The sequence below is a fragment of the Strix uralensis genome, chromosome 1 (genome assembly GCF_047716275.1).
Source record: "Strix uralensis isolate ZFMK-TIS-50842 chromosome 1, bStrUra1, whole genome shotgun sequence".
Classification (NCBI taxonomy): Eukaryota; Metazoa; Chordata; class Aves; order Strigiformes; family Strigidae; genus Strix; species Strix uralensis.
This window is the reverse complement of record NC_133972.1, coordinates 98372627-98385450: the sequence shown is the minus strand read 5'-3', so window position 1 is coordinate 98385450 and position 12824 is coordinate 98372627. Positions and strand designations below refer to the sequence as shown.

At 43.9% G+C, this 12824-nt stretch overlaps 1 protein-coding gene across 6 annotated transcripts in view; it reads left to right on the top strand.

Moving 5' to 3' along the window:
* GRB10 (growth factor receptor bound protein 10) overlaps positions 1–12824 on the top strand; it is a 150285-nt gene that overhangs the window by 120308 nt on the left and 17153 nt on the right. For 5 of the 6 annotated variants that reach the window (XM_074875018.1, XM_074875047.1, XM_074875011.1 and 2 more), the window contains 3 exons: positions 3498–3654; positions 9252–9367; positions 12155–12229. In XM_074875018.1, the coding sequence (XP_074731119.1) occupies positions 3498–3654; positions 9252–9367; positions 12155–12229 (348 nt within the window). The remainder of the gene's footprint in view (positions 1–3497; positions 3655–9251; positions 9368–12154; positions 12230–12824) is intronic. The other variant, XM_074875038.1, reaches the window with a different exon arrangement.

Sequence of the window (12824 nt, the reverse complement as noted above, 5' to 3'; positions counted from 1 at the left end):
GAAAAAAAAGAAGGAAAAAAAAAAAGATAAGAAATGTGAGAAGGTTGGATTTGACTTTCTTGACTTTAATTTAAAGTCCTCTCTGTGATACAGGAATATTGTTACCTGCCTCTTTCATCACAGAAACTGTCAGAAAGTTTGAGCTGAAGCTTTTGTCATCAAGCTGGTTTCGTGTTTGTGGTTATACGTCATGCTCTGCAGCGCTGCGTTGCGTGGGGGCGTTAAATCCCCTTACCTTTTGCCTAAGCTTCTTAGGGACCGTTGCACCCTTGCCTCCGCAGAGGCACAGGGTTTCATCTCACTTCTGTCTCTCTCCTGTCCTCTCGGGCAGGGTTCAGTTCAGGCCATTGCATCCCCTTCTGATGCAGTCTTTTATATCCGTGATGTCAGTGGTGATACACGGCCTTGCGCTGTCCTTGATAGCAAACACAGCACTATTAATAGTCGGTGAAGTTAACTTGCTCATTTCTGCGCTCACGCTGTCCACCCACTGCCTTCCAGTCCTGGGGCTTTAAAGGCACCGTTGAAAACCCCCTTGGCTGACTGGCCCTGCGAATGAACGTACCCCTGTCCCGAAGTCCCTCCCAGTTGTGTGGGAATAGTGGGGTGCTGCCTGCAGGGCCTGACTCACGGGAGGAGGCCACGTGGCGCTACAGCGGAGCCGCACACCGGACAACAGCCGTTGTGTGTCCCGTACCTGCTTGGAGATGCTGCTGCGCACCAGGAGAGCTGCATCGGCTCAAACTCTGGGCAGGGAGGGGGAGGGTGGGACACCTACCCCTGACCCCTTCACTTCATACCGAGGGAGCATGGCATGAATGAGCGTCAAAGACAGCTGCAGCTTTCCTCCAGTGGCCGTACTCTGTCAAGTCTTCAGGTGCTTGGGAGCAGGGAAAAGTGTGGTGGTTGTCTTGCGGTGCTCTTTTTTTCCACCTGCACAGCCTTGAGAGGCACCTTCAGCAGATCAGCTTTCCCTCTCTTCTGGGATTTGGCAGTGACAAGAATCAGGTGCAACCCATCCTCTATCGCTGCCTTGTCCCCAGCAAAACCGCGGGGAAGGAAAAGAGGGGGGTTTGTGCTCCAAGTGTTGCAAAAGTGGCGATTCCGCTGGCACATGCCTGGTGCAGGCTCCCGGGGGAAGGCTGGGGCAGAGAGAGCAGGGCTGTGCTCCTCGGTGACGGAGGAATGAAGGAATGATGTCACCAAATCCATCCACAATAGTTTAGTTTCAATACAGAAAGTGGAATTACATGCAGAGAGTAAGCCGAAAGTAGAAAGGAGCTCTTTCACCACCACCTTTGCGGTTGTGTCGCTCCTTTCCCGTCTATTGCGATAAAAAGTAGAAGAAAGAGGGAGGAGAAAAAAAAAAAAAAGACTCCCTCCCCCTTCCCCGCTCAACCCAAAACAAGTAAACTGGCAACTTTCTGTCTCGTTGAAGGCTGGTTTTTCGGAGCGCCGGCACGCTGGGAGGGAGGGAGGGGGTAACGCGCGGCTGCGTCGCGCTGCGACCTGGGGCCCTGGTCACGGAAGGGAGAGTTGCCCGCAGGGCAGAAACACGGGGGCACACGCACACACACGCGCACACACACACGCACACCCCGGACCGATGTCTGCGTGTGCGAGCGCGCCTCGGAGTTGGCCGAGTGTTGGCAGGAGCGGGAGCGCGGCTTGTCCAGCGCGCATCACACACCCCCCCCGCTCTGCCGCGGCAACCGGGATTCCCCCCCCTCCCCTCCCCTCCCTCCGCTCCCCTCCGCTCCTCCGGAGCCGACTTCGGAAAGAGCTGGCTCATCCCTGCTGTCAGAGGGAGCCGTTTCCTGAACGCGCGGGTTTGAGTCACTTGGGCAAGATGAGGCTTTAACTCCTCCCTCACCGGGCTTGAATTCGTACGTAGCCCGGGGAGCGAGGGGGAGGGAGGGAGGGAGGCGCTGCCGCCGCCCCCTCGCCCCCGGCCCGCAGCGCCCAGCCCGGGGCCAGCGCGTCCCGCGGCCGCCGGGGCCCGGAGCGGAGCCGGAGCCGGGGCCGGGGCCGGGGCCAGCCCAGCCCGGCGGGGAGCGGCGGGAGGAGAAGTTCAAGTGCTTAAGTTGCAGGCAGATGACATCAGCCGCTGCCAGGCCGGGCTGCGGGCAGGCTCGGCGCCGGCGCTGGGGCAGCACGCGTGCCTCCGCCGGCGGGGCTTCGGCTCCCCCCGCCTTTGAACTTCGGGGCTGCCGGAGGGGTCTCCGACGCCCGTGGGTGGTCATGAAAACAAATTTCCTTTGTAATTTCTTTTTTTTTGGGGGGTGGGGGGGGCGGGAATAATTTGGAAGTCTGATAGTGTGTGGGAAATGATTACATCAGTCGGAGGGAGGGCTAGGATTGGTCTACACAGTGTGGTTTGATTCACTACCGCAAAGATTGCGTGTAACCCTTTGAGTGGAGCTCTGGCAGAGTTGTTTCCCTCCCCAGAAACAGTCCCCATAGCAGGGGCTACGTGACAGGTACGGTACCGCCGTCCGCGGACACCGCCGGCACCCCGGGCGCCCAGCTGTAGGCTACAAAGGGTCGGCGGAGGCAGAGAACAAACTCTCTCTCAAGAGGCAATCTCTATTTAAAATGCCATCTTGTTCTTCCGACTGCTGCCTTTTACGTGCCGTTGAGGTAAGATTTTCCATATCAAATTACCCTCCAGGTTTTTGTTAGATTTGCCTTCTCTCGCTAGGATGCGGAGCGTTTTAAACGCGGAGTTGATTTAAATCTCGGACCTGCACGCTCGCCCGGAGAAATAATTTTGCGGCAAGTGTCTCTCGCTTCAGCAGAACAATGCAAAGAGGAAAGCATCTGTATAATTCAGGAGGTGGGGAGAAGGTTCCTGACTTGTTCTCTCATCTCCATTAATATTTAGGATGTGCAGCATATGCACGTTCGCTCTCGGACTACTTTCAAGCTAGGATCAAAAGAGAAGTCGGGGCAGGGAGAGAAATGCGTGGACTGTGCTAGCTAATTGATCCGCCGGCAAACTGCAAGCGGGACTTCCCCGAGCGAAACAATCAAAAGTTCGTGGGGAACAAGAGAGCCATTTTTAATCTTCGGGGTCTTGGCCTGCTCCTCTGTAAATGTTCAGAGGCCTCCGATGGGATCGCAAAGAAAATTGTGTGTGTTTGACTGAATGCAATTTTTCTCGCCCACTGTTGCCGAAGTACTCTCTCGATGTTGTTTCACGTTTGCTTACCTTACACAGCTTTATACAGAACCTGCTCTCTCACTTTTTCTGTGTATGTGGTCATATTAGCCCTGCTGAATCTTTGTTCAGTGCAGGGAGGTGTTGGGGAGGGGGGAGGGGAAATAGGGCAAGGGGGCATCAAGAGAAAGTGCTATAAAGTGAATCACCCATGTCATTTGTCCTGGCTGCCAAGGTGCTTGGAACCGTCACACCAAGAGGATGCTTTTCTACAGTAGCTGTGTGGTTTGCCTATGTTCAGAGCTGTTGATTTGTAAGTGTACCCTTTATGTTGCAGGATGTAAAAGTCTTTAGTGAAGATGGAACAAGCAAAGTGGTCGAGATTCTAGCAGACATGACAGCCAGGGACCTCTGTCAGCTGCTCGTTTACAAAAGTCATTGTGTGGATGATAACAGCTGGACTCTAGTGGAGCATCACCCTCACCTAGGATTAGGTAGGGAACGGTCAAAGGGGTGGCGTGGTTACCTGGGAACATAAAATATGTGTAATTCGTATTAATGTGCTTCCAGCCAGAACGTTTTCTTTCCACTGCTTTTATTTGTACAATTAGCTGAAGTCACATACGTGCTTTTTGTGTGTTCCAATTTGATGTGTTAAGCGTTTAAGCCATTTTAAGTCCTTATTTCCCATCCTCTGTTTTTTTATTATAAAAGAGAAAAATAATTGTCTAATCTTCACGCTAGCGCTCTGTTGCTACCTTGCTGTGTCTGAAGCTATTGCAAATAAACAGCTTAGGCAAATTAAGCTTGATCCTTAGAGCACTGGTCCTGTGAAACAGCTCAGCTCATCACCAGCTGGGAGACCTGGGTGAACAGACTCAGCTTTGCATACCTACAGTAATGCTTATGAAAGCTAGACATGCTGAGGTGGGGGAGGGGGTTGGCTAAACTTGACTTCAGGCAGGGAAGAAATGGTGGCACCACCCGCAAATCCATGGGCAATTTCTGGACCAGCAGTGGCATCTGCTCTCCAGGCAGCAGCTCCTCCACCTGATTGAAATTAAGGTGTCATGGTTACAGTTTCAAGAAGGCAGCAAGAGGAAAAACTGTGGGGAATTAAATAACACGGTGAATTGGTTTAATTACAGTACCTGAAAGGATCTCATGTTATTCAGTCTTGCTTTTCCTGTTATTTTGTGGCACTGATTAGTTGCAGGGTTATGCTGTGCAGCTTGCAACTGCGTATCGCTCAGATACGCTATCTATAATTCTACATCGCATACAATAACGCTTTAGAAAGTGGAGCATTTGGCGTATTAGTTGATATACTTCATGGGGATTTTTTTCTAGAAAATCAAGAAAGACAAATCATAAGCTGCGATCACCAGCACTGGAATTGTGAATGCTATCTGTAGCTAACAGAGGTTTTTTTTATGTCGAAAAATGTAATTCAGAACCCTCACAAATAAATAAAGGAAACAGTTTGCTGGAGATGTAGTGCCCTAAACCGATGCTGCTAAACGCAGATAAATTCACTGCTCTACAGAATAGCACTCAGGAAAAAAAAATTAAAATCATAGGATATCCTGATTGTTTAATGGTTTTATTGGGTATCTCTCCTAATATAGAAATACGTGAAAAAAATTAACATGAAACGCTCGTTTGTGTATGTCTGTGATACACTTTCAGTTCTGAGGACACAGGATGAGGTGAAGAATTAAGGTATAAATTACAGAATCTTTATCTCCGTAGCTTAATATGCCACATGCGCGCTTCTAACAACCTTTACAAATTTTCAGTTTTATCAATGCTCATTAAACTACCAGGCTCTCTTTTTCTATATTCTCTTTCCCATCATTGCTGATTACCAAGGTATTGTGTAAACAGAAGCCTTCTCCTTTGTAACCAACATCCTTCTCCTGCCAGATTCATTCAGTGATGCCACAATTCAGTGTTTGTGACATCACAATAGCTTCCATGGTGACTAATTGTGCTGTCAAACTCTGGTGTGTGACATCTCTGAATGAATCGGGCAGGAGGCTGATTAGGAAATCAAAAGCTTCTGTTTACACACAAATAACTTGGTAATTAACAATGATGGGAAAAGAGCAAGATACTTATCGGGCTGCATTTATATACATGGGGACCTGCCTGCCTTGGACCTCTGTTTCACACTGAAGCACAAAGCGGGGCCCTGGCTGTCCCAGAGAAATGGGGTGTGCAGGTTGGGGCTTCAGCAGCCACCAAACTTTGTTCTGCAGGGACTGACTGCTCCAGGGCTGTCTTCTGTAGGCCACGCAGTGGATCTCTGTGAAAAGTAATGCAGTCCTTGAGGGTGTAAAGCGAACAGACAAGGAAAAAAGTATTTAAAGTGTCAAAAAAGATATAATGATACAGACTTCACATATTTGAAAGGATGTGGACAGGAAAAGGAATAAAAGAGTTCTTTTAATGGAAGACAACAACATGCAATTTCTTGTATTTGGGACTAAAGTATACACTGTCACATATTCAATAAACTTTAAATACCAACTTTCATGCATCCACCCAGTTTTGCTTGCAGTTTTTGTTACATGGCTGCTTATTTCTAGCTTCTCAGTAGCTTAAATGCTTCTCTGCATTTCAGAGGCTGCCCGACCAAGGTAGTAATCTGTCTGCACCTTAGGTGAAGTTATTATGAGCTGTCTGATGTTCCAAATTTTTCCCTCTAGAGATAAGATTGCTAGTATAAGGATGAAATAGTGAATAGATACTTAACAGTGTGGAAAGAAATACAGTTTAAGAGCAGTGAGAATTCTGTTTTTCCAGAAGACGTTATTTCTTACTCAAGACATCCTTGCTGACTTAATGCTGTAGGCAGTAATCTTGAAGCCCCCCAAAAGAGGCAAGTTCCTTCATTAAGTTCACTTCCCTCCCCACCCCCCCACCCCCAGTCTTGCCTAATATTGCTTTCCAAAAGAGCTCAGTTTGCAGAACCAGTTCATGTATTTACTCTTGGGCAGACTGAGGACAAGAGCAAATTTTTGAAGCCAGTTGCATATTTATTATTGTGGTGATCTTCTAGGTCTTAATTTTTAAGGAACCTTCACCTGACTGCTTACTTTGCACACGTAGTCAAGTGTATTCCAAGTAACACATGTGCTTGCAAATAACTTCAAAGAGCTATTGGACTGCACAAAGTATTTGTGTTCTCACTGGAGGCAATGGTGTGACAATTTGCCATCAGACTTGCTTAGATTTAACATCTGGAAATGGTTCCTGCTGCACTGTACCACTAGTATCTAAACCACTTTGTGGTCAAGATTTAAGCAGTCTGTGAAACTTGAACTGGTCCCATTATGTCATTTTCGACTAGAAATACACCTAACCTTTTCATAAAATGGGGTATTCTCCCTATGTGCTACTCCATGCTTAACTATCATCAGTTTAGGACAGGGACTGAGACATCTGTATTGGACATCAACAGAAATGATAATGGTGAAGACAGACTGTCACGATAGCACGTGTCTGGACACTGAAAGAATCCCTACAGCTCCAGAGCTGACTGTACATCTTACTTAACATAGTTGAAGCAGGAAAGAAAAGTAGTAGGGCTCTGAAATATGTGTAGGGTTAGAAGAAATAATTACTGCATAGTTTTGTACGTAGATTTTCTTGTTTACAGGTGAATTGAATTTGAATTTTCTACAGTTCTGTAGAAGTTCAGATAATAATACAGGGCAATTTGGGGAAGAAAAAAAAAAAAGTTTGTCCTGTTCTAGGAAGTGTGTAGAGACTGAGTTGAGCCTATCAGATAATCTAAAAGGAGGCATTTCTGGTCGCTTCAGCAGCAATGCCACTTGAAGACAGACTGACCTATTGAACTTTAATAGACTGACATTTGTGCTTCTAGTTTTCCAGTAGGAAGCGCAAAGCAGGGCTGATGTTGAGTTGCTGGTGTGTCAAGTGGCAGTTCATCCCATTTGTACTAACCAAGGGCAAATTACCAAGGACTTCCCAAGTGTACTACTTCTATGAAGTAATAGCAATCTGACCAAGACTAGCATCCTTCTTAAATGCATGTACTATGAAATGCTGCACCTTTTCCTCAAGATGGCTTTCACCACAAAATGAAAATGTAAACATTAAATCAGCAGGAGTATCACCACAGAATCTCAAAAGGGTCTTTATTTAATAAAGAAATACATCTAGGACAGTTGCCTGAAGCATCTAAGAAACAGTCACTGGGTATATTTACACAGACTATCAAAATACAGAACAAATTGACAAATGTTCATCTATACTGCATTTCCTCAGAAATGACAGAATGAAGAGGACGTGGTTTGTCCATGCCCTTAAGCAAGCAATCTTCAGTCCGTTAGGAAAGCGAAGATCACAACTTTGTGCAATGACAGAAAGAGGTAGTAGCAGGACACATAGTCTTTCAGGGTTCACACTGTGGTGAAGATTCATACCCACATAACTGTTTTTTGGAGGAAGCATAATTTAAAAAACAGCAGGGCCCTCCACCCTCATAGGCCCATCATCCTCTCATCACAGTGTGGAGGAGATTTGACTTAGCTGATTGCCTACAACCATGACAGTAGCAATAGATCAGCAGCAATACCTGAAACTTCAGCTGTGGAGCCCAGCCCCTTGACAGTGTGGAGGTTTAGGTGATAAATGTTCAGGTGGTGCAAAATGTCCTATTGAACTGCTACCAACAGCGGTATTGTCACATACCTTAATCGAAGAACTATCCCTTAAAAGTGGTGTTATGGTTAATGCACTAAGCAGCAGCTCTTTATTTGAGAGTGGCCCAGTATAGAAAATCTGCAGAGTTAACTCCTTGAAACACAATCTGTAGCAAGGCTGGACATTGCAAATGCACAGTAAATGCTGAAATCATCAGTGAGCTGGTGATGACTGATAATCTAAATGCAGGTGAAAAAGGCAATGGGATTATCCAGAGATAGGTTAAATTTTCAATCAAAGAATTTACATTAATCTGCTAAATTGAATAATTCAAGTGATGTTCAAGAGCTTGCTACTTTTTGAGATACAATGACTGCTTGCTTTCTATCCTGAAAACACCCCAAGAGAACTTGGGTGGCAGCCTGGCATTTCTAAGCGTGGGAATGCAAGGATGCAGGAACATGAAGTGGAAAAGGGACTCGCCAAACATCTTTGGCCAGCAAGTCACGTGCATTTTGGATAGAGCTTTGCAAAAGTTATTTTTTGTTTGACCTAATTTTTTATTTCGTATTACATAAGGGATGAAAGTACTGACTATTAAGACTTTTGAAAAATACCTACTAAATATTTTCTCAGAAACTTCTGAAGATTTGCCGAGATAATGAGTTCACGAAGTAGTGCACATTTAGCCCAGTTGCCTTCTTTCGAGTTACTGCTTTCAGTGAATTGGATTTGTTAAGCTATCTGTTCATGCTTTGATGTGCCATTCTTTTGACCAAAGGAGTGGTGGTTATGGGGAGTTACCTTGTAACCAAATCTAGAGCAGAAAATTGCCCTGTCATGTGTACAAAACATTTGTCTCTGTCAGTATTCCTGTAAAGTAGATCCTGTGACCTCTTTCATAATAAACCCCATTGTCTAGCATCTACAATAAAGGCCTGCAGTTCACCTTGAAATGAACTGGTTTTATAGAGTGTGATCAAATAGGACACTGTATTTCTGTGATAGTTCAAGACCTAACAGTGGCCTTTCCACAACTTTTTTCCCCTTATATCTGTCTACCTTGCCAATTCCACAGCATATAGCCAGCACCAAAAGAAGAGTCTGTGTGTATTGTTTAAGCTACTGCACACAAAAAAATGTTACATTCTTTCCTTTCTCCAGAGTCTGTGCTTATGAAGCCCTGATGTAGGAAATCTTTGAATAACATTGCCATGTAACGTTAAACTTTGTAATACTTAACGCCCTAGCTCCTTTAAATGCCTCATGGCAGTATGGTTTGAAAGCTATAATATGTTTTGTTAACTTCTTAAAAGGTAACGGAATTACACTGGGTTGTTTTACTCCTTTCTTTGGAAGATGGTCTTGCTGCTTCTGCTGGATGGCCATGTGTTAACATCATGTTCTTTTTCCACAGAGAGGTGCTTGGAAGATCATGAGCTCATAGTTCAAGTTGAGTCCACAATGGGAAGTGAAAGTAAATTTTTGTTCAGGAAGAATTACGCAAAATATGAATTTTTCAAAAATCCCATGGTGAGTCGTGTTACTTCGTTGTTTACACCACAGAGAGATGGATGGATTGCAATAACATTGCTGGGCGCTGTTGTCTTAAACATCTATTAAAAAAAAAAGCAACCAACAAACAGAATTCTTTCCAAAGGAATTTTAACCAGTGTTTAAATTCCTTGTACTCTCCTCCCAACCCAAAACCTCAAATGTTTTCAAGTTACCAAAATACTTGTTTCAAAATGGCTATTGTTATGTTGGAGAATGACCAAGACAGGGAAATCTTTGTTGGTTTAAGAAAAACAATCAGAAGTGCAATTTACTCATTATCTTCAAAGTTACTTGATTTGAAGCAAATTGATCGCATAGCGTGCAGTTTCCAAACCTTTTAATTTCTGACAGTAGTATTTTAAAAAAACACTCTGGGTAACTCCTAAAGCACTTACTACATACAAGGAGTTTCTAGTTTATCATTATATATGCTGAACAGTGTCTCACCTATGGCTGTGCTTTACTAGTGTGCTCTGACTTCTTTACTAATCATAGTAACTCACCCTCTCTTATGTCCTCATGTATATCCATGCTTAAAAAGTATTGTATGTCATAGCTATACTTATTCCTGGATTTGTAAAATCCTTTGCATGTTGTAATTTTAAACTGTTTGCAGTGTAACTTCTTATTTGGGGATGACTTTTCACATTTTATCTAAACAATTAAGTTGGAATGGCTGTTGACGTGAACTGATATCAGCTGGTGTGACCCATCTAGATAGTTGAAGAAGGATAATCCAGAGGTGGTTTAGGTGAGAACAGATTTTGGGTCAGTCAGGCATTTGTGGTGCCAGAAGAAAAAAAAATACTTGAGGTCACATGAAAACTCATTGCTGAAGTTACTGCAGATGATAAATTCATTCCTTTCCTCATAGACACTAATGCACAGTCGCTGCATCCTCACATGTGTGCTTGCATGTACATTTGTCATCTGCTAGTGCTTGTTTCAGAGGCTGTGCCTTGACTTTCTGTGTGAAATGTTTCTGCACATGGAGTGTTTGTAATTTTTCACTTCTGTTGATCTTCCCATCTGATAACCTATGAACGTCTGAGTGTTGTACAGGAATTTTGATATCATAGGAGCTAGCACATTGGTTTCATGTGGTATACTTTAATTAATAACAGAGCATGGGAGTAAAACCCAGAATGCTTGGCATTCAGTCCCAGGCTCCTGCAATCAGAGAATAAATCATTCTTTTAGTGTAAGAATGCGAAGGCTCCCTATCCGTTGCATTAGCTGTTGCCATATGGCACTGTTTCTACTCAAGAGAGGCTGGTAAATGTTAGCTTTCATAATTCATTGTGCAACTTACCTGGCAGAAGGGCAATTCCTCTTCAGCCCTTCTCTTTATGCCCTAAAGGCTGAAATTTATATTGCCTGAAGAGTGACAAAAGTTCTAAACTGGAAATGTTTTTGTTGTGATTCATCTTACTATAATCAGTCATTGTTTTATTTCAGGCATTTCTGCATGTCTTCATGCTTCAAATAATGTTTAAAAACTTCAAGAATGACTTAATGTAATTGCTGTGTGTGGTAAATTCAGTGCACCAAATTATATAGGCATTTTATAACACGTCAAATGAAAAGGGGAACTGGAGAAATAAATCTGAAGTCAAGTCATTGATTCAACAGTCAGAAAACTGTCTGACCTTTATCACTGAAAGATTCAGTATGAATGAGATATGTGCCGGGTGCCTGAAATCAAAAAAGCTCTGTAGAAGCACCTGTTAGTGTGTTAAACAATATTTGCTTCTGTGTTTGTGGGATGGGGGAAAGAAGGTAGATGTCTGCTTTGAGATTATTAAAAATCTATCACGTGAAGCAGGGTGTGCAACACAGAGCCTAATTATTGCATGTGTCCTCGTTCAGTTTTTATTATTTCATTTCATGGACCTATCCTCACAAGAAAAAGCACTGGGCTGTGTTATGTTACCCTGAAATACAAACATATAGGGGTAGATTTTGCAAAGGGCTTTTGTCTTAACAGGTTGAAGGGTTTCAAGCCCTGAGCATAACCTGGCTGTTGAACAACCAAATGGAAGCATCAACAGTCACACACGAGTTCTTTCTCAAAATTAACATCTGCAAATGGCCCTTCATTCGGACTGAGCAGGTTTTAGGGTCAAGCAGATACATCACTGAAGAACTGTATTTTGGATAGAAAGAGAGTGCTATCAAAGGTAAAGGTGTGCATACTGGAGATCCTGCAGCATCCCTGCCTGAAATGTCTTTTAGTGCATTTGCATCCAGTTTACCGCAGTGAGGATAGAGAAAACTTGTTACTCCTCCTGCTGTGCATCTTCCACAGGGCAAGTGGAGTTACAGAGTTTGTTGGCTGAACAGCCTTTCTGGACGGAGAAGGAAGCACAGAAATTTGGCAGCAGAATATGCAATAAGCAAGGAGTCACTGTGTACTCAACCTGCAGGAGCATTCATCCTGTCCCTTTCTACAAAGTAGAGGCTGTTAGAGATCCCCAAAAGCCCTCAGTAGAAAAGGAAGTGATGGGAAAATACACTTACGAAATGCTGTATGTCAGATATTTTAAAAATCCACCTTCTGTCTGCATGGGCATTTGGTGAGCAGAAGGAAGAGAAGAACTGCACTTGAAAGCCCTAGTATTACTTTCTATGTCAGGGGATCTCCAAATGGATTTAAGAGTGATAGTTTCAAAATATGAAGGACTGGAAGAAAATTCCACTCGTTCTATGTAAAAGTGGTCAAATATAATGTGACTTCCAACTGTCTTCTCTTTTTGTGTCTAGAATTTCTTTCCAGAGCAAATGGTTGCCTGGTGCCAGCAAACAAATGGCAGTATCCCACAGTCACAACTTTTGCAGGTACTGTAAGTTATCCGTATGGACAAAGAAGGTTTTGGAGGTGGAGGGGAGAGGTTGAGAGGAGGGAATGGAGAATTCAAAGGTCTGGAAATAGGTGGTTGGGGAAACACCAGCGTAGTGAGTTAGCTTATGGTACTAATGTTGAAAGTATTTACAAAGATCCTACCCAGTGGCATTGAGGTGTAAGTTATAAACACAGAGTATTCATAGCTATGTTCATACATATTTGTTCCATTAATATTCAGCTTACTCCATGGGTACACGGTTTTGCCACCTAATGTTGTTCCTGAAACAGTGTCAGCAAATATATTTCTAGAAAAACAAATATACCTTATAAAAAGCAAAACAGAAGTCCTCTTCTATACTCCACATCATAGCATAGGAGAAAGTGTAAAAATGCATGTGTACATTAGAAGATGGGCTTAAGATGGTGAGAGGTTTTGCTTTTGCTTTTTATGTCCCATGTTTGTGCTTGGCGAGAACTAACAGTAAGGACCAACTTCCCCATGGTTCAGCCAACTAGCTGCTCTTTTATATAGAAAAATAATTCCCAAGAAGTAAGTGCAAGTAGTTACAGAAAATTGTGTGTAGTATT